Source organism: Numenius arquata, chromosome 2 (genome assembly GCF_964106895.1).
Source record: "Numenius arquata chromosome 2, bNumArq3.hap1.1, whole genome shotgun sequence".
Lineage (NCBI taxonomy): Eukaryota > Metazoa > Chordata > Aves > Charadriiformes > Scolopacidae > Numenius > Numenius arquata.
Window position 1 is genome coordinate 121,098,431 of NC_133577.1, and position 25,435 is coordinate 121,123,865.

The 25,435-nt window shown below is 36.5% G+C and overlaps 1 protein-coding gene across 1 annotated transcript in view; it reads right to left on the reverse strand.

The window, feature by feature from the left end:
• Nucleotides 1-3,850: 3,850 nt before the first annotated feature.
• HGF (hepatocyte growth factor) overlaps nucleotides 3,851-25,435 on the reverse strand; it is a 48,560-nt gene continuing 26,975 nt past the window's right edge. The window contains exons 8-18 of the mRNA XM_074167712.1: nucleotides 21,749-21,923; nucleotides 18,803-18,930; nucleotides 17,220-17,322; nucleotides 15,069-15,208; nucleotides 13,248-13,286; nucleotides 12,673-12,769; nucleotides 9,786-9,860; nucleotides 9,047-9,193; nucleotides 8,238-8,344; nucleotides 6,236-6,381; nucleotides 3,851-4,021 (exon numbers count right to left, since the gene is read on the reverse strand). Coding sequence (XP_074023813.1) covers nucleotides 3,851-4,021; nucleotides 6,236-6,381; nucleotides 8,238-8,344; nucleotides 9,047-9,193; nucleotides 9,786-9,860; nucleotides 12,673-12,769; nucleotides 13,248-13,286; nucleotides 15,069-15,208; nucleotides 17,220-17,322; nucleotides 18,803-18,930; nucleotides 21,749-21,923 — 1,328 coding nt within the window. The remainder of the gene's footprint in view (nucleotides 4,022-6,235; nucleotides 6,382-8,237; nucleotides 8,345-9,046; nucleotides 9,194-9,785; nucleotides 9,861-12,672; nucleotides 12,770-13,247; nucleotides 13,287-15,068; nucleotides 15,209-17,219; nucleotides 17,323-18,802; nucleotides 18,931-21,748; nucleotides 21,924-25,435) is intronic.

Genomic DNA, 25,435 nt, shown 5'->3' on the forward strand with positions numbered 1-25,435 from the left:
CTTTTCCTTAGGCATTCAGCTAATTGTATTTAATGGGAGCATTATTTTTCCTACTTAAATATGAAAAAAATACTCTTATCATACACTGAATTCCACAGGCAGCTCCCTAAAGTTAGATCCCATGCAGGGAAACACCATACATAAATGCCCAAGAGTATGTTTAAAAAGGAACACTGTAAAATTTTAGGGTGAAAAGCCATGTTAGTTCCTGCCAGCAGCCCCAACATTCATAAAACAATAATATACCAGTGCATGTGAGGGAGGAATAAAATAATTGATAAGGAAACAAGGCTAAACAACCAATCCAATAGGTTTCATAGAGGTTCCATGGGGGTCAACTGGTTTACAACCAGCCTTCCAGAAGGATGGCGATAAAACCTCACCTCCTGTTGCAGTTGACCTGGTGCTGAGATTCTGTGTGCTTTTCAGTGTACAAGGATGCATGTAGTTCAGTGCACAGCCATAGGGAAAAGCACTGGGCAACTTTCAGCCCCCACTCTTTTGACAATCACATTCACTGATTTCAAGGGACATTTTGCCTGAGTAGATTTTGACCATCAGAGATATATTTGGACCCTCGTCTGAAAAGCTCTAACTCAAATGAGTAGCTCTGTCAAGTACATTGGCATTACCTGCAGCAAGGGTTTGCAGAATGCCTCCGAGAGATTTAATCTTAAACTAGAGAAGAAGATTTCAGCAGTAGCAGCAAAAATCTAGACCAGTACATTCCCAATGAGAGCTACAGGTTCTCTGAGGGTCGTGAGGTTTATGAGAGAAAAAGAGATAGGGAAAAAAGCTTTTTTAAGGGAAAAATGGTTTCTTTAATGAAAGGAAGAAGCATCAGCCAGTTCCAACGCCCAAAGAAAATAGTAATTAAGTCTAACTAACTTCAGTAGAACAAAATCAGGTTTTAGATTGTAATTCCAAAATTTTATATCCAGTTATTACACTTTTCGGAGACCAAGGATTAGTTACAGCAAGGAGAATGAAGATGAAATTCAATGGAGTATCTAAGAGTGTCCTTAGATAAGAATTTAAGTGCTGTACCCTTTAATTCTAATATGAATAAAACCACATCTACAAAGTAAAGTCCAGATCCTGCTGAAGTTAGTAAGAGGTTTTCTAGCAATTTAGATGGGCACTAGAACAGGTTCCCTTGTTATTACAAGGAGAAAAATGTTAGAACAGAGAAAAAAATATCTATAGAGTGTCCTTTCTTAAGAGAATCCTGTAGTTATAACAGTTGCCTGGTACGGTACCATTGGTACCAACAAGAAATATTCACAGGAATAAATGAAGTACAAATTCATTACCACATTTCGTTATTCTTCTCTTCCCTTGCTCTTCAGAGTCTCACATGCCCTCCATACTGAGACAGGGAGAGCAAGAGCACCTGATAAGCAAGTACATACAAACAAGTTAAGTTCTGGAGCATCAACTGCACAATTTATTTTACTGAGGCGCTGCCCAGAACAAACAGGTAAAAATCCTTACACGTTGTCTAACAAAAAACAGTATTTTTATCATATATATATATGTGTATATATATATATAAAAATCAGTCTTCTGCACAGCAGAAGCTTGTAACTAAAATATTTTAGGATTCAATTTTTTTAGATAGACATAACAAAATGCCTGCAAATATAATACAGTGAGCACGTAACAGTTCTTAGAATACAAAGAGTGAACATGGAATTATATATTTTATCCACGTTCTACTTGTGACTGAATTCAAAACTCACTCGGAGTTTTTTAAAAGTCTCTCTTAAAAAGTTAATCCTTTCAATAAGATATAGTCAGTATATACTTAGTAAGAATACACTCTTCACATACATGGCAATAATTAACTGTAAATACAACAGGCTAAATCCTGCCCTCTTTAGGCCTGGTAAGTAAGAGAGCCCAAAAGGAGTGTAAGGCCTTCAGAGGCAGCCAGAATAGATCAAGACAGATTATCTGCGTGGCATCCACAACCTAAGATCCGCTGTACAGAGAAGTCGCATCTGGTCCAAAGAGACTATTTACATCAGGAGGAATTTCAGAAGCTCTGCTTGCTGAAAGACTTCTTCCTATGCGCCAGTAGAATCTGCTGGATGCTTGACACAAATCTCAGCGAGCCAAGCCACTTAAGCATGGGCTGAAACTCATCCCAGTTCACCAGAAGATGTAAGCATATTTGAGTCCCGCTGAAGTCAAAGTGCACTGCTGAAGAAAATAATTTGGTAAGCCAACATGTGGGCTGCCTCCTAAGACAGCTCCCTGGAACTGGTTACTCTCTGCCAGGGCAGAATTCAACCCTGCGTCTTCTCAATGAAATGTCCTTTTATATGTCTACACCAGGATGTCAGCTTAGCGGCTATGCAGTTAGATATGATAAACATACCATACAATTTGCTACTTGAAAAACATACAATTACATGGTCACAAGTGAAGTAACAGTGCAGTTACTTATGGAATTACATGTACAGTAGTAAAACTAACAACTGGATATATGTTCTATCAATTTTTGAGAAATTACAGGGTAATTGGTGCCACCTATAACAACATATTTGTATAATACTCCCAGCCATACAACTAAATGCCTAAAGGAGAACAAGAGGTTTTCATAGATGCTGATTATTTGTTCCCTTTCCCCATCAACATAAAGGAAAATGATGGTTCTACATACAGGCAGGAAACGCTAGCTACTAAACTATTGATGATGTTTTCCATATTACATACAAGATCATATCAATCTCAGCAATAATTTTATTACCCTGAAAGGAATTATACAAAGGATATAATTTTGTCCAAAGCTAGGTAAGGTTTTATTAAAGATCTTAAGTCTCTGAAAGACTATTAATGTATAACTTACTTTTCCCGTTATGAAGTCTCTCAGTCAGGTGTGAGATTCAACTATTCTTTTTCTTGCTGTAAATACAGAGTTACTTTCATGAAATAATTAGAATCACCTGAATTTTTAGCACTTGTCTGTTGAGAAAGATTTGGGCATATTTGATTGAAATTTCTCTTAATGGCCAAAGTCATCTGCCAGTAGCTAATCAGGGTTAATTTTTCAAACTGTATGAAATACTCTCTTTAGCATTGTAAATTCACAGCTATTTCTTGGACTAACTTTAAAAAAATGATTGATAATTTGCTAGCCAATCCACTTCTATATCTCTTCCCTCATCCAAAAGGGGTTTTGAGATATCTCTTAGGGGCTACAGACACACTGAAGGAACTAAGTGCAAAACTAGAGTCTGTAAGCACTGTGTGGAGAGAAGTGATACTGACTTCTGTGAGAACTCTGCTTATGGCAGGCTTGTCAAAGTCCATCAATAATGAAAATATTAATTTCTAAGGAGACTATTTTTTAATGAAGTATTGAAATCTTTGACCTCTTATAAGGGGAGAAGAGAAATATGATCATATATGCTGTCCTTGACAGATGTATCTATCTCTCAGTAGGTCGTCATATATGAAGAGAAATATATGGCTCATAGAAAGAATAGGGCGTGTTAAATAAAACTATAATTTGTTCCTCCTTCTAAGATAATCTGAAGAGCAGCATAAAAGAGGTCATATGATCTATTTCTGCAAAACCATTTATCATCCAGTAATAATATCTTTGCAAAATTGTTTACCCATTCAAGTATCTTCAGGAGATATGTCACCATACTTGCATATACTGTAAGTCACTCCAACATTTATAAAACAACACTGATAGACAAAAACACCGAAAACACCCATAAATATTAAAAGAAGCTCAACAAACTTGACTATCAAGTAGTTAAAAAAACGCTGATCTTTACATTACACATTAAATCCATGCTGTCCAAAGTCTTTCTTTGAATGGAAGTTGAGTTTTTCAGGGTTTTCTGTAGGTCATCATAATCTTGTGTATCCACCGAGAATAATATGAGACCCGAACAAAAATCCCAGGACGATTTCGAATGGCACATCCACGGCCAGGAACAATGACACCAACTACTATCTTCAGCCTGTTTTGTTCACAAACCAAGGGACCACCATAATCCCGCTAGGAAAAAATAAACATAGAGAATGTCACTTCTGAAAATGCTTCAAGACACAGCTCCCACCATCTACTATTGACATTTCTTTTGGGGATGACGTCACTCAGTGAACAGGCAATAGAGTTATTCGTGCCATAGGACAAAAACAAGCTCCCAATATTTTTTTTCACGATTAGAACTTCTACGAACCATTGTCAAGGTTGGCCTTTGACCTTTGGTTCCTTCCTATGCAAATTAAACCCTGTGATCCATCTTCATGTGTGATTCTAGTGACTTTATACTACCAGACCTTACTCTCCTCTTTCAGTGACCTGCAAGCACAGTATTTGTTTATGTGTACATAAACCAGCTGAGCAGGAAGTGAGTTGACTGATAAATATCTTTGTTATTATAACAGACTTGGCATCAACTACTGACAGAGGCAGGTTAATATTCTTCTGTCAGTCAATCATCTTGTAATGCCCTATGATGAGAATCTATGTGTACTAATTGGCTGGGGAGGGGCCAAGGGGGAGGTGGGATGGGGGCGGCATCCCAAACATAATAAAAGGTAAGATTTTGTAGGCATAATTTTGAGGCATAGCTTCTTAAAATATTCTTTTTCATTATTCTGAGTGAATGAGACATCTATGCACCAGTACACGCATTCACTGAAAATTTGGAGTGTGGCCAACTCTGATCAGGGTCTTATTTAGCACTAAAATACATCCAGTTTAAATTAGATTGAAATGGTAATTTAGATTCATTTGCATAGATTTGGGACTTGAACATAGACATTGCAGTTTTTATCCGGGCAAAATGTATACTGAACCTAGCAAACTAGCTACAAAACTAGACAGATATCAGAAAGTGAGATATTGTTTCAAAAAATAAAAGCTGACAATTAGCATTGTATTCTCTCCGGATCACCAGACACACAACAATGCTTGACCTTTATTAAGTTTGTTGGGTTTTTTTCCTGACTGACTGCAGATTAGTTCCCATATGAACACTGAACTATGTCAGTACCAGCAGAGCAGTTCATAAAACACTTTCAGCAGTGGAGTTTCACCTGCCAATCTGATTTTGTTTCTCTGTCTGTTCTCTGCTGAGGAAAGCAGCTTCAAAGGGGAACTCAGGGAGCAGGAAACCGTGCAGTGATTAAGACAGATTGCTAATATTAATTCAGTCCATTTCTTCTTGCATGGGAAAACAAAGTGCAGGATCCCCAGCAGACTTCCATGCAGATGTTTCATTTATAAGGCCTGACGTGTCTAAGAGCTCATTTATGATTAAATATTTGATTTTGAAGAAAATACTTTGCAATAACAAAACGATCCTTTGGAATATTAATAATAAATGGAGGCTTCAGCCTGATGAACACCTTGTCTCCCCATGGTTTTGCTAGTACCCCTGGGCAGGGAAAATGTCACTGCTTGGTTAACATCAGTATTAGGAAATCATCTATTCTACTCTAGATATTAAATGCATAGTAATACTCATGACTATCCTTCTAGACATCATCTCATTAGGCAGACTTTCCACACAAAAAATGATATCTTCCTGTAATAAATGATTTACAGCATTTCTCCTCAGATATCTTTTCTCCATCATCAAAACTAATCCCAAGCAAAACAACTTTATCAAACTGTACTTTCACTGAAGTTGCTCTCCTGTCCCCACTGATATGTTGCTCAGGTTTGATTAGGGAGACCAAATGCTCCAGCCTCCTCACTAATAGTGAGCTTCAGTACATTTTTGGATCTTTCTCCTTCCTTTATAACTTTATCAACTTTGTTGAGCAGTGACTTTTTTCTATTTTGCATTCAAGTCCTCATCTAGCTCAGTAGTAAAATTTTCTTCAGCCTTTGCTTTTTACTCAATCAAAATATACAGTTGGTGCTACCACACAGCCCTCTTCAGCCCTTACTATGTAAAACACCAATTTGTCTCAGTCTAGCAAAGTGTTTAGTCATATGATTACATTTAACATTCATGTAAATCCTTTACTGCTATGATGGTACAGTGAAATTGAAGCAAAGGAATCTCTTCCTGCACTCTGGCAGAAAATAGATCACTAGAAATACAAATCGTTTTCCAATGCAAAAGAGTAAAATAATTTTTTGTGTACAAGTTTAATGCAGACAGAATAATTATAAAAAACTCTAACAAATTATTTCAGGGAAAGAAACAGCCAGGTTGATGGCTGCTAAGAATGTATTAAGAAATGTAATATCTACCTCACAAGGCCCAGCACCGATGGTTTCAGCCACAGCACAGATTTCTGACTCATTCACAATGATCTTCCCTTTGAGATATTGGTTACATTTCTCATTTCCCAAAATAAACAAGTTTGCTACCCGCAGAAGGCCATCATAGTTAACTACTAGGATTGAAAAGAGAATGAAAACATTATTCTGTTTTAGGGGGAAGAAAACAATTGAAGACACAGACAGGATAAACTTACTCATGTAAATTCAGTTATTGTACTTTCTCTCCAGTACTCACATATTTGTCCATTCTCAGTGTTATCATGTATTTGCCTTTTGGATTTCTCATATTTGCTACAAATGAGATTTGCAAGAAATTTGTTTGGTGCACACGTCTGTTCAGTTCTCTGAGAATATCTGGAGAAGTTTTTTCTGTTAGAAGAAAGTGGTAGGTAACTAGGTTTACTCTACAGCCCACCACCCGCTTGCCCTGTCATGTCACAGAAATCAGAAAAAGTGAGCCTGAGAATGTTATCACTCCCATCAGCAGAATAAGATTTTACTCCCTGCCTTAAACATGAGTTAAGGTGTAACAGGGCCTGCCATGGCCTAGGGAAGGACGTGTGACTGAAAAATACTGTAGCAGAGCAGAGTTTTTCTGGTTCTGTGCTGGCTCAGCTACCCTGAATGACTTTGTGCCTGCAAGGGCAGAGCCACAGCTTTGTGCAATCTCCATTCATCAGTGTGAAGGTCAGGAAGCAGGAGCCCTGTGGAGTTTGCTCTTGTTCTACATGTCGAAAGACAAGTCTGTACAAGCTGCGAAGACAAATAAAAGGCCTGGACCTGCCCGTTCTCTGCACAGCCATCAAAAGAAAATGCCAAGCTTGCCCTTCACTGAATTGTTATCCTACTTTCTTGAAAAAAAAAAAAAGAAAAAAAAAGGATGTATCACTTTTTCCTTCCCTGACTAGGATGCTAGAGGATTATATTAAGTAGTGCATAAAATATAGTACAAAGTCCTTGAATGACAGATGTTATGTATTTACTGTATTACATAACTCCACAACATTGCGAATTCCTTATCGGTTCTCTTAAGCTAAGCTTTCCTGTGACGCTGCACTATGCTGCAGTCCGACTTCCCTGTATCCCTGGCAGCCATTCCCCCCCTGAGGATGGCTAATGTGGCCGTGCTGGGAACATCAAAGGCTGTCATCTGGGAGAGGGTTGGTACAGATTACTTGCCACCCACAAAGAAATGTGGAGTAATGGTTACAAGGAAAAGAGCCTCAGAATTACTGTCTAGTTTCTGCTCTGTTTCCAGGACAGGGTGAGGATGTTGCTGCTGCTTACTCAGGGTCTGTGGCAAAATGACATTTGAGCACAGTAATTATTGGAGTAATTATTGTCAACTGGCAGCTATTAACTTTATCATCAACACATAATTAGCCAGATATAGTATTTACCAGACTAAATAAATGTCTGTTCTCCCACATATTTGTATTTACTTCACGCAAAAACTGTGTTTAATAAACAGTAGTAAGGTTGCAAAGTCAAGTACTCAAAAGTAAGGAAATGCCAGACTTAGGGCTGCCTGTGCATTCTTAGTTCACTGTTTTGTGTGTGTTAGTTATGTCTTTGATTACATGATTCTGTACTAGTTTTTTCCAAAGGGAAGCCTGCTTTGGGATACAGAAGGAGACTGCTTAAGTAGATGAATCAGAATTTTTCAAAAAAGGGTTAGAACTTTGCAAAACAATTCTGCCATATTTTTAAAACCTGTAGAGCAATATTTTTCTCATGTTCATTCTTTGAAATGTTTGACTCATTTTGCCTGTCACTGAAACAAAACAAAAACAAACAAAAAAGGATGGACTAGTAGAAAATATTTCATATTAAATGATCTTAGATGAAATGCTCAAAGATTTACAATTGGACAACTGTGGCATCGGGCAATACCAGCAGCCTCACCTATAATGACAAGAGGAAGTAAGCTGTCAACGTATTCATTTAGTTTTTAAAAATAGTTTCTTACATCCAGTGTATCCCCATCCATAAACACTGCAACTGGTCTTCTCTGGAATGGTACATCCAGAAATGGGCAATCGGATAATTTCTACAAAATTTGTCAATATGGCAGGTCTAAAAAGAGAAAACAAATAATAGATAAAATCAATTATACTTCACCTTCTAAAAGGTATCTTAAAAATTACTTTAAATCTATTATAGACCACAGCAATTAAAAACTGCCAATTCTTTTCCTTTCTTTTCCATCTTTGAAGAATATGACAGATTCTTCTACCTTTTTTTTGTGCTACAGCTGTTAACTGTCAAAAGATTTCTTGAAATGCTGTCACCACTTTTATGCTGTTTAACTTGGAGTTTCATCTAAAAAGTAAGTAATGATGGCATTTCATTTAAATATATAGTTTTGCTAATATGGAGAAAGTTTAAAAGCTCATATATAAACAAGGATCTCAGTTACAATTTGGTGCTTATTCTATAAATTAAAACCATAGGAAAAAAAAACCAAGCCAGTCAATGTGGGTTGTTTGGGCGTTTTGTTTTTGTTTTATTTTTAAACAAACAAACAAATAAACAATAACAACAACAGGAAAAACAGTGTAGGCATGATTTTTCAGAAGTAACATCTGTTTTCTGAGTAAGGTAAATGAATCTGCATTTCTGCATATATCAAATGTAATTGCTTACAATTGTATGTTTACCCCATGGGGACACCATCTGCAACATCAAAACATTAGGGAACTGAATTTGCAAGCATTATTTAGGAAGAATCTCATTTATCAGTTGAAAATCCTGGAATTTGCAATAATAGCTACTTACCTGCTAAGTTTCAGTAAGACCAAATCTGATCCTGCGGGGCCATACACCAATTGGGAGATATTCAGAACTTGTCTATGCTTCTCCTCTCCCTTTCCTTTGATATTATGGACTCCAAGCCAGGCTTTGTAGTCTTTCAAATCTTTGTACCTAAATGAGGCAAAGAAGGTTAGGGTTTTGCTGAGTGTATAATAATATAACTCAAAAAACTCAATACGATTATGCTAGAAGATCTTAACTAATATTCTTCACTAGAAATGGGTTTATGCTGCCAACTGTTATTCCAAAATCAACATGCTTGGATGTAAGTTTTTGGTCTGAAGCCACTACACAATTTTATCTTTTACTGTGACTAAAATCTAATTTTTGTTTCCTAATACTATTCAAACATTTTGAAGCTTGGACATTATGAACCTTTGAACTTTTTGAGATTTACCCAATTTTTCTATTTTATTCTGTCCAGTTAAGCAGAAGCATGAGATTATTTTTATAAAGAGGCAATTGTCTAAACATTACTCTTGGAAAACATATTTATACTGCTACGTAAAATAGCCAGAACTCTTTTAGATTAACAACAATAATAACAGTAAATACCAAGGTCCCACGGGACTTTTACATCAGAAAAGTAGTGCTAAAGCCAAACAGGAGGGAAAAATGCTACACTTCAGTTGAAGAAATGTTGTGCTGATAAGTTCCCGAAAACAAATGTATTTCAATATTGCAAAGCTACAGACTACTGTACCGAGAAGGGAAGCACTGCCTTGCTGTTAGAACCCACTCTTCCTTTATCAAAGTACCTCCACAGATATGCTTATTCCTGGGGAAGAAAAAAAAAAAAAAAAAAAAGAAGAAAAAAATATAAAAAAGTAAAAGTGTTAGTTTTTACATAGTCAAAAAGAGTACTTTTGCCCCCCTTGTATTTTTGCTGACTGACAGCCTGAGAAACATGGCTCTGTACCTTTGCTCTACAGTTTCAACAATTATAGTAACATGACTTTGCAGACATTTTCTCCAATGTGTATAAACCAGCAGGAAAGAGAAATTCAGCTACACTGTTCATTTAGTGGTTTCAAAGTCAAATTTATAATGACACTTAATTTAAAAAAAAAAAAACAACAAACCAGGAAAACAAAAACAAAAACAAAAACAAAAACAAAACAAAACAAAAAAAAACCAAGCCAGTTCTTTGTAATAGGACCTGGACTGAAACATTCAAACAAGTCCCCAAACTGCCACCAGATGTAAACAACATTTGGTCATTATTCATGTAGGTATTATTCAAAGCATTGACCTCAAGGTGGAGACTTCCTATTTGATTACCAGCCCTATGAGATTTCTGTCCCCACATACTTCAGTTGGAAACAATCTGCAATGTATGACATCCTACATGTGATTATAGAAAACCTGCAGCATAATATATCAAGTAAAATTAAAACAATTAAGCATGACAGTTCTTTAAAAAATAAAGATGACTGTGGAATGCAGATTAATTAGTTTCCTTCTTTCTGCTTCCAAAATCACATTTATTTTCTGCAGCTCTTTGGAAAGTGAATTAGAATTGTCAGCAATTTGGGAAAAGCTTAAAATCTCACAATTTATAAATTCAAATCACACAAATGTTCAAAGCTTTGCAAAGAACTGCTGGAAGGAGCCCAGACTCTATATGGAGTTCAAAGGCAGCAGAATAACACAGATGCTTGCCTCCTTTTTTTTTTTTTTTTTTTTTTTTAATTATATTTTGATTGAAGAACAAAATATCTGGTCCAAAAGGCTGGATTCTTTTTAAAATATAGATTTTGCCCAGATTTTTTTTATAAAAATGTCACAATCAGGGGTATAAATGTGTTCTTGCATATTATGTTTGCTTAACTAATTATCAAAAGAAAATTACAAGACTGCATCATTGACTAGTACACACAGGAAGGTTAAACTTCTTATTTAAATGTGGCACAAATCCAGAACTGATTCCATGAAATAGATTAATTTTATTCAAATACACTTAAATATACCTGATAACAGAATCTGGATCAGATATATAAGAAAATATGTCATTGATTAATTTAACATTTAGAGGTGGACCTTGGTTGCCAAATATGAATACAAGTTTCTAATTATAACTAAGCCTTTACCATTCAGACATGGCAATTCCATTTTGAGGTGTACAGTTAGTTTTTTGCAGAAAGTCCTGAAGTCATTAGGATTTTGTTTCAGACAACATTCTATTTGCTTCCTTGGTAACAATACAAAATAAAACTACATTTTTATGCCCACATGTAATACTTAAAAATACATTTTGCTGCTGGAGCATTCTAGGAATCCCTTTTTCATAAAAGAATCTGCAATCATTTAAGCACTCATCTGCTTAATGGAACTTTGTTGCATAGCACAAAATCCAGGTTTGAGTAACAACATTAACTATTTAAATTTTAGTCACCCAGATGTAATTCACCTTACCTGCCTAAAAGTTCCTAAAACATCAAGAATGCTTTAAAAGAAAGTGCAAAGATACACTTTTCCAGAGAGTGATTCAGCCCACCTATCTGGTTATTTAGTCTAGGAATAGAGTGGTGTTCCTCTAGAAATGTCTTTCTGGACAATCCTCTAGGCTTACACAAAGGTTTAGTTCTGAATGGAGCTCATAAGATGCAAAGATTTCCAAGGATGGGAAGGATTTTCAGAATTTCTCTAGCAATGAATCAGTGTAGAAAATAGACTTTTTATCTTTTTTTTACCCCAGTTTTTCATTTAAGACCTATTTTATAACCTGGTTTTAAAATAGTTGCCAAATCATAAGCTAATGGCAGTGAGATGTCCTTCAGTACAGAGTACAGCACAGAAAAAAAAACCCACCTTATTTTTTCTTTTTTTATTTCATAATAGTAGATACAGGGCTGATGCATGAAATATATCTCGTGTTTCACATTAATGATTCACACTTTCAGCTGATGAGTTATGAACTAGAGTAATGAATGTAGGAAACAGTAATTCTGCGTCCTGGCTTTTACACAGTAACAAAGTAAGATCTGCTATAATGTAATACACATTTCCAGCTGTACATGTTAGTGTCTTGGGGTTTTTTTTTGTTTTGTTTTGGGTTGGGTTTTTTTGTGGGTTTTTTTTTTTTTTTTACTTGGGGTTCAGTTTTTTTGGTTGTTTTTTGTTTTTTTAACAAACTGCATTTCAAATGCATGCAATAATATGAGCAGAAAGCTAAAGTTGAGGTAGGTATATTTCCTGAATCCAATACTTCACAACTAAATGTCCTGCTGTTAAAATGAAAATATTGATATGAAACTCAATTTTTTCTGGTAACAGTCCCTAAAATAAGCAGTAAAATGCTGGATGCTAAGCCAATGATATGGACAGGTCTGCAGTGGCTAATTGAAAGAGTAGAATTCTAAGAATGCTTTACGAGCTTATGGGTGTAAGGTAGTAATAACAATTATATAAACATTTCACTGATGGAGTGAATACTATGGAATCACCTCATGTTCCAGGAATCCTGATTTTCTGCTTTTACAGAATTTAACTGTGATCTAGAAGTATTCTTATTATGGTCAACATTTTCTACAGTTCCAAAACAAATATCCTAGTTGGTGTATTGTCTTTTTAATCAAAGTAATATTTACCTGTATGTCAAACTAACCACCCATCCTTCGTTAGTTTGTGTTGGGATTCCATTTACAACTCTCAAATGTTTTGTTGAAGCACAAGGAATGACAGTATCTGAAAGCAGGTCCAGAGATCATATTTTACTAAAAACAGCGGTAGGAAACCTGTACAGTTGCACATAAGCACCACAAGAAGGTCAATATTTATTATGGATTAACTTTCCTGTGCTAGTGAAATATATTTCTAGAGCATCAAAACTACTTCAGAGAAGCTGGGTCAGTCTATATAAATATTCATAAGGAATATAAAATACATATATTTAAGTAGATTTTTTACAGAGATTTACATAGTTATAAAGCAAACATTGAGTGTCATTAGCATATCTCACCACTGGCAAGACAGGACAGTGAGCATAGATAAAGGAGCATGATAAAGCTATTCTACATTTTCCTCTTGTAAAAACAATTTTTCCTAAGCTATATGGTTTTTGTGACTTTAACTGATCTTTCTCTTGTTTCCCATTCAGAAAGAAATGGCTAGTCTTAGAGGATACAATACATGCACTGCACAGTACATCTGCACACTTACTTACCATCCAAGCTGGTTGTAGTAGGAGTTGTATCCCCTTCACCTAGACAGACACATGAGATATCCATAATACAAAATTAAAATACATCTAAAAATTGAATACAATAAAAATAAACAGCAAAAAGCACATTGTTAATTTTAATAGTTCACAGCATTTTAAACTTCAATGATTTCTTTAATAATCTGCAAAAACACAGTTTGGTAAGGATTAACAAGAAGGCAGAATTTCATTGCAATAGAATGAAATAAGAATTAAATATTTTGTATTGCCCAAAATCTGGTTCGGTTCTTCCATCTAGTTGAAGTCAAAATACAGTTACAACCAGTTTGCTTAAACCTGGTTCAAAATGTTTGTCTTCAGTGAAGCCTGCAGGGTGACACAGCATTATGAGCCAGAAGTGCAGCTACTGAAAATTTGCACAGGCAAAATTTAAACAGTCTCATCCAACTAGATTTCCATCATTAAGAAAAAAAAAAAATATATATATAAAGGTATACAGTTATATACATAATTAAATTTCCATGTGCACGTATACCCATATGCATGTGTATGTATATGTGTATGTGTGTATGTATGCATATAAATATATATATAGTGCAGTTTGAAGAGACTAGTTAAAGGCACCAAGTAAGTACACTTGGGAACTGCCAGAATTTTGTCTGTACTAATTAAGCTGGTTATCAGTATCTAAGGAGCTAGTAGTAGTTTAATACTAGTCCACACAAGTTACGACTGTACAACAGAAATATTTCAGCTCTGGAGTTTCATTCCAGAAATCATAATAATCACCATTGCCATACACTCTACCAATGTTTGCTGTAAATATTTCCTTAGGAATTCATAGATTCAGATAATTAAGTCAGAGTGAATAATATTTATATTTCGTCAGCTGTTGTTCTTTACCTACCTTGACACAAATAACCTTTTGCACAGTTTGTTTACTCTTCACATAGATGCCAAAATATCACCTGAGACTTCAAATAGTAGCTCTTAGAGATGCTGCAGTCCAGATTATGAGGAAATGCAGCAGATTGCTGCTAGGAATGAATGTAACATATCCTTAACCTCTAGAGATCACAGTCATGTATTCAAAAGCCTGATTTACCATTTAAATGTTCTCTCAGGATACACAGCACAGTCATTTAGAAATAAAAATGTAAGAGAAAAATCTTTAACCTAAATGTGAACTGCACATTTTTCAGCATAAATCTTTTTCCACTTCTGTTTATTACTGAAGTGCTTATGACTTTTAATTCTGTTTATTTAGGCTGTTTAGATTTTAACATGCAGCTTTGGAGGAGTGATGTTCCTAATTCTTGCCAGGAGTTAAATCATCTGAAAGAAGAATCTATATAGCACATATACATATCAACATACATATCGTGAGTTATCCTAACTGTGCAAACAAATGCAGAACACACAAAGAGGCTATGAAGCTTGTAGCACAGAAGATAACTGTCCCTGGGTTTCTTGGGGCCACAGCCAGAATTCTGACCACTAGACAATTCTTTGTCTCCGTCCAGCCCTCATTCAATAGCTAGATCTGTTGGAAAATGTTTGACCATCTGCAATAGCTCTTTTATGCTCCTGCTGCATAAATAAGCCTTGAAATCTCTAAGCTGGTCAAGGAAAAGGACCCCTTGTTCATATATTGCACAAGCAGATTCTGTCCATCCCTTTTCAGTCATGCACAATCGATTCTTGATGGACTTAAACATTTTCTACTGCTACAAGTGACAACAGAAAGGTATTCATACGCATATGACACCACAGCTTCACTGGGACAGCACAGTTGACAGTGCCTGAGGCATACCAAGTACTCACATCGAGAAATAGGGCAGTAATCCCAGGGAACGAGAGGATCATCTGTGTAACACCAGGGACCATGAAAATCATCATCTGGGTTGCGGCAATAGTTTTTCTTCAGTTTACTAACATCTGGTTCTCTGAATATCTGTATATGCCTACAGGGAAAAAAAAATTCAAAGTGCTGAAAAGCTTTATACTATAGCCCAAATTTTCAAAGGTTAAATGTTGCTTTGCTCCACATTGTAATATTAGCTGATTGAGAAGCTTACAGGTCAGGGTTTAGGGCTGGTTAAAATCAAAGGGAAGATGAGACCCAAATATTTGCTGGATCTGGGTCCAACTTTCCTCTGGTTGGTATTTTAAGCACCAGACAGCTGGGAGGTTTCTAGATCTTCCACTTGAGCTAAAATCCCTGGATACTCTCAGGAGGGAACTTCACACTGATTAGAAGAGCGTCTGTGTTGTCCTTAGCAAATCTTCAGGCCTCTGTGGGAGCACAAGTACCTTCTCCCTACAGATTAGTACAAGAGAGCATGGAATCTGCAAAGAAAGCTGAATCTCAGGCAAAGGAAGGACAAATGAAAAAAAAAAAAAAGTTAGCAAGGCTGAGCAGCAGGCAAGGAGAAGGATGAATGTCTCAAACTCCAGTGATAGGTCACCTAAGTTGCAAGCCTACATGAGCCAGTTTAAAGGTGAAACTTTGGGGTGAAAGTCTGAAGCAAAGATAATTTCTGACTTGTCAGACAGAAGCATAGAGGATTCCTAGGTTACAGCTGCATGTTTAGTTTGTAACCAACCATACATGCTGCTTCTAGCACACCCATAACTAGAGTAACCGCTGAAGCAAGACAGATAACACTCCAAAGAAGTTCCCAGATAGAAAATTGTGGGAGTAAGAGAAGAAAGGCTGATCTGTGCTCTAGCTTATATGAATGCAATTGCATCAAGCATCCAGTTGCTTCAAGCTGTTTCGTTCACAGCTAATTGAAGATTTATCAGAGCTCTCAGGAGTCATGAACTTTAACCTCTGCCTTCCTTACATGGACAAGACACTGGAATATGTATGCTGTCTCTGACCCTGTGTAGGGAAAACCACATCTAGTTCAGTTGGTAGTTCCAGACTGTGCCACCAAAGTCTGCCTTTTGCCATACAGCTTCCCCAAAGGCTGATTTACTGACTTACATGCTTTCACCTGACTGACCATCAGGTCAGCAGCAGGAATCAGGGACAGCCAAATTTCAGAGGGCAGTGGCTAATGTGTTGGGCACTATGACTGTGGTGATCATAAGCACTAACTCAAGAAAAAGTACCAAACATCATATAGATATAATTGGATCTTCTGAAACTAAAGGAAAACAGAAGGAAAAAAATTTCTGTCTGGGCTGCTAATTTGTGTAATATCTCATACACAGCAAAATTTTTTGATGAATCTCTATCTTTGTGTGGTACCTGGAAGTCATTGTTCTTGTCACTCCTGATGTCTATTAACCTACTCCTCTGAACCAGGAAAGACAACACTGAGGATCCTGGCATAACTGAAAAGAGTCTTGAAAACTCACAACTTCTGTTACACTTACTGCTGATTCATTTTTACCTTAACAGATAAATTGAAAGTAACTTGCCATTTCCACTACTTGAATATGAAGCCAAAATAATGATAAACAACAAAAATTTCAAGTCACATTAATTTTGACATCATTTGACATCAGTGTCATTAGGTGATAGACTCATGATTCAATTTCAGGTTGCAAGGGACCTTAGGTGCTTTCAAGTCCACCCTCCTGCTTGAAGGTGCATGAGCTATTAGATCAGATTGATGAGATGATGAGATAACAATTTCCAGCTTTATTCCTGCTGTCCTCTCATTAAACTTTCAAGGACAAAGATGGGCTAAACCAGGTCAGTAAACTAAACACTTAGAAACATCCCAAACCCTGTAATTAGTGGTTAGCTCGAACAAAGACATGTTGTGTAATATATTTAAACACCGAGAAAAAAAAAAAAAAAAAAAAAAAACAGAAAAAGAAGAAAAAAAATAGATACTAAAAACTCCAGGCCATAAGTGGCTATTTTAAAATCACTGTAAAAGAAAAGAAGATGCCATCTGGAGGCAGTATTTATTCAGGACTCACTGAACCATCTCTTTCTATTTCGTATGTACACACCTACGTAAGTCTTCAATATTCTTGTCCCATGTGGAGCAAGTCAGCCCAAATCTTGTCTTGGATAGATTCCCCATGTAACTCTTGCCATTGCCACGATAACAATCTGAATATGAATGTTGAGACAAAAAGAAATGGAGGGTGATTGTGCAACACTGAAAAGAAAACTATTCCTTCAGTAATCCAAATAATTAAAGACAAGTGTTATATTTAGCAAGCACTATACAATATAAATCAGACACTTGTATAAATCAAATTAGAAGGAAAATGGGAGAAAATTTTCAAATTTAGATACATAATCTCCTGCTTGAGGCCTTAATTTTCAACACAGTAACATTTTAAATTTTGTCTCACTTAGATAAACTGGTAAAATTTATTTCGTAAATAGTTAGTTTATGGTTAATTTAGAAGGGTCACACAAAATATTCTAAAAGTTGTCAGGAGCTGTTTTACGCAAAACAAAGCAAAAATGGCCCCTTAACCCTCCCTCTGCAAAAAAACAGACACAGCCTATTTGAAACAACTTACCATTATGTAGATTCTGGATACTGACAACAGAATATAATTCTAGACTTAAGTTCTACTTTGGCAAAATCAAAAAATCAACATCACTTTGATTTTAATGTAATTCAAAAACTTGCCTGTTCACTCCAGCAGAAGTCATGTTTAATTCATAAGATTTTATCACAAGCCTTTTTGAGACTTTTCAAGAGGATTGTTTAAAATTATCACTACTATAAAGACTTTTTGTATAAAGCATTTCATTCCATATTCATCAGTATTTTTACTTTTTGATAATTGATACTTCACAAAAAACACGGAATGAAAGTCAAAGTTTAATCCTTTCTCTGACAGAAGTTTTGCAACTGCAACTCCTTAGATTTTAAGAGAAAAAATGGCTAAAATTTAAAGATGGAGATCTTAATGCAACCTGATGTAGGGTCATAGGTCTGAGGCCTTAGCCTCAGTTTATGCCATGATTGACATCAGTTCTCAGGATGCAATAATACTCCTTAGAGTAATACCAAGACCTCAAGGGAAAAACAACATTTTCCTGAAGACTTAGAGTGGACTTTGCAGGCAGAGGTAACAGCTTGAAGATAAAAGGCTATATGGGAAGTCCCATGTGTTCTTTTTCGGCTCAACTTCTTTTAGACAAGGGGGTATATGAAAAAAATAAATTAAAAAATGACATTTGGCAGCCTCATATGCAATTATAAAAAGACTGTGAGCCAAAGAAATCATCTCAGCTCTGGAACAATGTCTTTCAAATTAAGAAAGGTAAGACAGTGGAGCAGATCTCCAGCTAATATAAAATGGCACACAGGTTCACCTTGTCTAAAAATCAGATCCAATAACAAATCTTTGCTGCAGCTTTCCCTGCTGGAATGGAAACATGAACTGAGAAATGAATCTCATTTACACCATGATGAATCCCAAGTATGCAAATAAAGCCAAAGCGGAACTACACAGGTGTAATACAGATGTACTGAGAGCAGCTTCTCCAGTTTTCAAGCCTGCCTATCTGCCGTTTGGAAGAGTACAGCATTCATGTAAAATCATGTTATCGCCCTTCCCTCTGTTACCTTGTTCATTTGATACATCACACTTAGGAATCTGGGAGCAATAACCAATACGGATGTTTGGGTCAGTGGTAAAACACCAGGGTGATTCAGATCCATCTGGATTTCGGCAGTAGTTCTCCCTCAAATCCCTATAAAAATAAATATTTTAGCTCAGAGCAGGGATAACCTAAAACCACTGATGCATTCTATTGCTTTTTATTATGAATTAGCAATAATATAGGCTCCTCAAGGTCTGTATGTTACTGATCAGTGTCAAGTGCAAGGAGACAAGGAGACAGTAAAAACACAGTGTCCAGAAAAATATTGTAATAAGAATATAGTTATGGAAAACGTTTTCAGTGGACCTATGTTTTGACTGGATATAAGATTTCATTTGAAGATTAACAATATTTTCAGTATAGCTTATTTTTATTCAGGATTCTCCAACAAAATTTGCATGCTAGCTGACATTGGATACACCTGCAATCCATTACAAGTGCTTTTAAATACAAACATTACCAAAGTGCTTAAAATTCCCTGTACTTTGAATGGTTCTGCTCAGTTTAGGGAAACAGGGTTCTGTAGACTGTCAGTGATTCATTTAAGAAACTGAATCTTGGAATATAAAAAAAAATGTATGCTGAAATTCTATACAGCTGTTACCTTTAAAGTAAAAGTTAGCCACAAGGGAACATCTTTAAATGTGTCTCACAGCTTGCATGAAATGGTCAAACCTCTTAAATGTAAGTTTTATTTTCCCATCTCCTGACAGTTGTTCCCATGTTCTGTGCATCTCCGTATTTCACTGTATCTTTCCATCTGCAGTGCTTACTGATAATAGACTATGGAAAGAATGGGCCTTAAACTGTCATTCTTACGTGAGCGAGTTTTGAAGAGTTGTACCAGTGGTTCTATTGATTTTACTCATGCAATTGGCCTGAACGGCTACTACGCTCTCAAACATCAGCAGAATAAGCAGCCCTAATATTGTTAGCCCCTCTACGCTGCCAGGAACATTGTTAAAACTGCACGAGGGCCTAATCCTGCAGCAGCGTTACAGAGGTACAGCACAAATTGGTTTAAGTGGTGGTTTGTCTGAGAAAAACCTGTAGGATCAGGCTCAAGCACTAACTTCCAGGCAAGTGAAAGGTGGTCCTGAGACTGACAGGAGATTCAGGATCAGTCCTATTTTCCATTACAATGATGATTGTTGCATTTTCAGTAGATGTGTTATAATGCACAGTATTTGATCAATAAGCTGAACAGTACTAGTGAAAGGATTATGACAACAAACCTGACTGTTTTGCTCAAACAACTATTGTTAGAGAGATAATCCAAACTCAGCCTGAAGTCTTTTATTTACCTTGAAAGATCAGCACTATTAAATTCCAACACAAACACAGACTGATATTTAGCCATCAATAAAGACATTGAGTACAAACCAGGCTGTAGGTCCCTACTGGTCAGCTAGGTTTCCTCCACGCTCAGTGAAAAAAAGGACCGAAAGAGCATGACTAAGGTAACTGCTTAAAAAAAGTAGATTATTCACATCCTGGGAGTTTATGAACTGTACAGAAAGGTTGCATGACCAGTGGTACTTCGGATAAAAGCAGTCCTATTCATGCCAGTACATTTAGTAACGAGACAGAAAAAGGATTAAAAAGATTGAAAATAAAAGAAGGGCTGTCAAATATTACAAACGTCAAGTATCGCCAATGAGATTACACTTATGTAACATTTAGGACATATTAAGCTGAAGTCAGTAACCAAACTGGGAACAAGTACTTACCTCCATGAAAGACACACAATAGTATAGAATAACAGAACCACAGAATAGTTTGGGTTGGAAAGGACCTTTAAAGGTCATCTAGTCCAACCCCCCTGCAATGAGCAGGAACATCTTCAACTAGATCAGGTTGCTCAGAGCCCTGTCCAACCTGATTTTTAATGTTTCTACTTCTCTGGGAAACCTCTGCCTGTGTTTCACCACCCTCATTGTAAAAATTTTCTTCCATCTGTCTAGTCTAAATCTTCCCTCTTTCAGCTTAAAGCCGTTATCCCTTGTCCTACCACAACAGACTCTGTTAAAATGTTTGTCCCCGCCTTTCCTGTAGACCCCCTTTAAATACTGAAAGGCTGCAATATGGTCTCCCCAGAGCCTTCTCTTCTCCAGCCTGAATAGCCAAACTCTCTCAGCCTGCCCTTATAGGAGAGATGCCCCATCCCTCTGATCCTTTTTGTGACCTCCAGACCTGCTCCAACAGGTCCATGTCCTGAAGTTGGGGTCTCTATAGCTGGACGCAGTACTCCAGGTGGGGTCTCACCAGAGCAGACCAGAGGGGCAGAATCACCTCCCTCAATCTGCTGGCCACGTTTCTTTGGATGCAGTCCAGGATACGGTTGGCTTTCGGGGCTGCAAGTGCTCATTTCAGGCTTGTGTCCAGCTTTTCATCTACCAGTCCTTCTCGGCAGGGCTGCTCTCAATCCCATCATCGCCCAGCCTGTATTCATACTGACCCAAGTGCAGGACATTTTAATCATAGAATCATAGAATCATGATGGTTGGAAGAGACCTTTAAAATCATCAAGTCGAAGCATTAACCTAGCACTGCCAATTTACCACTAAACCATGTCCCTCAAGGTACCAGCACTATTGGGATTCAGGTTCCAGTCTGAAAAACATCCATACATTTCACAATCAATTAAATTGGTGTGTACATGCTTGAAGAAAAAGTTCATAAAACCCCTTACAGTTTCACACAAATTAATCTAGAACTAATATTTTGAGATCTGAAGAACTGATTTTTTCATGTTCAAGTGGTTTTCAGCATCAGCAAGTACAGTAAATACATCAGGTCACAGAGCAGGAACAGGAATCCTATAGTTTACTTCAGTGCCATGAATTTCTAAACTTTTGAAAATTAAGCTTTTTTCCCACTGCAGTAATACCCACATGGCTCTACTCACTTGCACTTGAAGTTCTCAGGAGTGATGTTGTGCTGGTGAGGAAACTGGGAGTCCCATCGCTGGCACTGGATTCCACTCCATATGGTGTTAACTGTGCCACGGTAACCCTCACCCTGCCCCTGAATGCAAGTTGATGTCTCGGCTGCTGCCTCTGTGTTGTTCACAATGCTTTCGTCTGTAGACCCAGAGAAGAAGTGCTGTTTTAGTAAGCCTGGCTCAAGATGTCAGGTTTGAACTCTATATTGCCGTTCAAGTTGAGGTAATTTGGTGAGTTATTTGGTGTTATTTGATTAAAATGTCAATCTGATATCTCTTACAGAATAATTTTCTCTTCTTCATATTCACAACATCCATGAAATAAAGATGGGTATTAGAGCTTATGCTGGTTTATCCACTTGCAGGCAAAGAATCTATAAAGTCTGCAACTTTTAAGAGCTTTTGTTTAGTGAGACACCTGGCCTATGCTATATTGTTCAGGGTCAGGAGATATTCTTGGTTACTCTTTCTATTTCAACAAATATTTTCTCATTCACTTAGCTTTACACAACCAAATGACCACCCATGTGCATTCTGTTAAACATGTTATTACATGTTTGCAGGGTTAAAACCCAATTGGTTTTCTCCAAAGAACTCCCAGAATATCAAGTCACAGGAAAAAAGATGCAGGGAAAAAAAAAAAAAAAAAAAAACAAACCAAAAACAACAACAACAAAAAAAACCCAAACAAACCAAAAAAACCCCAGATAAATCCTATTATGAAGTAATGCACTAAATCCTCCTTGAAGCTTCTCTTTTTATGCCTCATATAGTTAGAAGGGAAAAAAAAACAGCCCAGCTTTTGGAAATCAAGGATCAGTATTCTCTACAGAGAGACAAATGTTTTAAAGACCAACAAATTCATCAGACTCAAGATCTTTTACAGATGTTGATATACCCTGCATTCACCCTGGTGTGGGCTGTCTTGAACTAAATTCAGAAAAACAGTGGTTTTTTAAATGACTCATTCACATAACTTGAAAGACTCTTTTTATTTCTTATGCAATTTTCATAATTGCAAATTAATGGCACAGATATTGCATCAGATATATACAAAGTAGTACAAAACTAAATATACTTCAGCAAGAGCTGAACACTTCTACAATGTCCCAAAAAGCTCCCAACACAATATTTTTGTAAGCAACTGCCCATCTGTTGGTAATTGCTATTGTTCACAAGACTAATTTTATTAATTACCTTAAAATTATTAGTTGCCAGGAATAAGTATGTTAATAAAGTTTTGTTCAAATGGTCCAGTGATTAGAAAAATACTTGCGTGTTACTCATAATATAGTTCATTCCTGGTAACTTCAGCCAGTTCTATGAACTTGCAGAGAATATGGATCTTAAGGAAACCAAATGTCATAACAGATGGGTTTGGTTGATTTGCTGTCTAATCTTCTATGTTAAAGATCACTTCCCTGTCAGAAGATAACAACAAGTTGTGCAGTTGAATTATACATTTCTCCATGCAGGAGAAAATTTCCCTTTTTTTTCTTGATCGGGTTGATGTTTTTACATCAGTTTTTAATGGTTAAATGTGTTTCCTGTCCTTCCTTCCCAAGGCACTTTGTCTGCAAAGATTGTCCAGTTTCAATGGGATTGTGAGTTCCACGCTCATTCCAAAATCAAAAGGACATTGCACTGCAAGTATCACAAGGTGCCTGACAAATGTACCCTTTCTGGTGCATTCCTCAAACAGGCTTGCAGCTAGTAACTACATTGTTAATCATTATTATTCACTTCATAAATAATTGGACAACAAAAAACCAAATTCGTACACCTAATAGAAGTACATAGCTACGTATTTCAGATTTACTTCATCACTAATATATGAAAAAAAATTGGAATTATACTCTAAGATAGCTCCTAAGATGACTAGACTGGACATTGCTGTACCACATTCAAACACATATTAGGATGGTTTTGGTTTTGGCTTTGTTTTTGGTTTGTTTTTTTGTTTTTTTTTTGTTTGTTTGTTTGTTTGTTTGTTTTGGGTTTTATTTTTTGTTTTTTTTTTTTTTTTTAAAAGCAACACTTTTATTAAAAAGGGAAGAGATGTGATGTAAAATTTGGAAAAAAATAGTTACCCACCATGATAAATTTCAGCATATGTATGGCATCCTGGTTGCATAATATTTCCTAAGTAAATCAATAAATCACAACTATATAACTCTAGCATAAAATATTAAATAATAGTAACAATGCATAAAAATTAACCTAATACAAGCTACTACAAAGACCTTATTTATATACAAGTTACTATTTCAACCGTAAGGAATTATATAGTACATCTACTTTGTACTCAGTCACACTAGGGAAAAAGTAACTAGGCTGGAGTTTATGTGTCTTTGTGTGTTTTCTGGGTTCTTTTAAAATCATGCCTGAAATGAAATGAAATAACCAATGCATCAATTTAAGCAAGGCCCTAGAGTTATTTTGCAGAGCGTTCCTTCTTGTATATCTACAGACACACAGTTCATCGCTAAACCTTACACTATGTGTCTGTACAGTGACCTCTATCTGTAGATCAGATTTTACAACAATTTGTCCATGTCAAAATGTTCTGGTTAAAGGAACCAGACAAACTTAACTTTCACATTGACATGAATACTTGCATAGCCAAACCTCTACTGAAAAGACTTAACGTTATAATGGCTGAGAGAAATTATTTCAAAATCTGCAATGTGTGATGGATTAGCTGCTGGTACTGCTTTGTGGCAGCTCTCAACAAGAATTCTAGTGATGAAAAAGATCAATAAAATATTTTTATTTGAATTAATAAAGCAATTCTGTCATTCCAAAAGGTCCACAGAACCCTCCCCAAACTATTCCTTCTATGGCACCTGCATTTCCTATAAACATCTAGTTTTCAAATGTCAAAAATGACACACACACCCCTCCCCAAAATTCTGAAATTTAATTCTGAAATTATGAGGACTTATGCCATCAGAAACAAATTATCCTGTTCTGGCTCTTGAGTCTCACAGAAAGCTTAAAAATTAGCAAAAAAGGCTCAAGAAATCCTTCATTCAGCTGGTGATTTCCACGAACAGGCACTATGGGAAGAGTATCCCCGTTCAAGTGAATGAGAGGTGGGCTGGATGCACACATGGACAGGCAAAAGCTTGAGGAGGCGTGCTCTGCAGACAGTAATGCAGTCGCCAAATTTGAAGTGCCCAGGTTGTCTAAGCCTACAAGTTAAATAGTCATCTCCAGTCAGTACTGGTCTTGTTCTTGAGACTAATTACTCTTGTAACCCACATAGCCAATTATCTAAAGTTTAATAACTCTGAGCACGAACAGGAGATGTGCATAGCACTGGTGGAAGAGACCTGAGACCACACTCACCAGTTCTCTCACAAGGTGGAGTCAAGATGAAGCTAAAAATCAGTGAGGCTGAATTCCCATCCTTATCCTAGAAATTCCTCTAAAACTTAAATTAAGACCTGCAAATCCAAGGGCTTGTTCCAATGAGAAAGTCATTAAGTTAGAAGATGAATGTAAGTTCAATAAGCAATCCTTATTATGCAGGTAGGTACTTTAATTTCATATTAGAAGTATCCTTTTTTTTTTCCTTTCGTTCCAGTTCAGCTTTTATCATTCTGAACTGAGATCAAAAGTACCATTAAAGGAAGATCACACAAAATA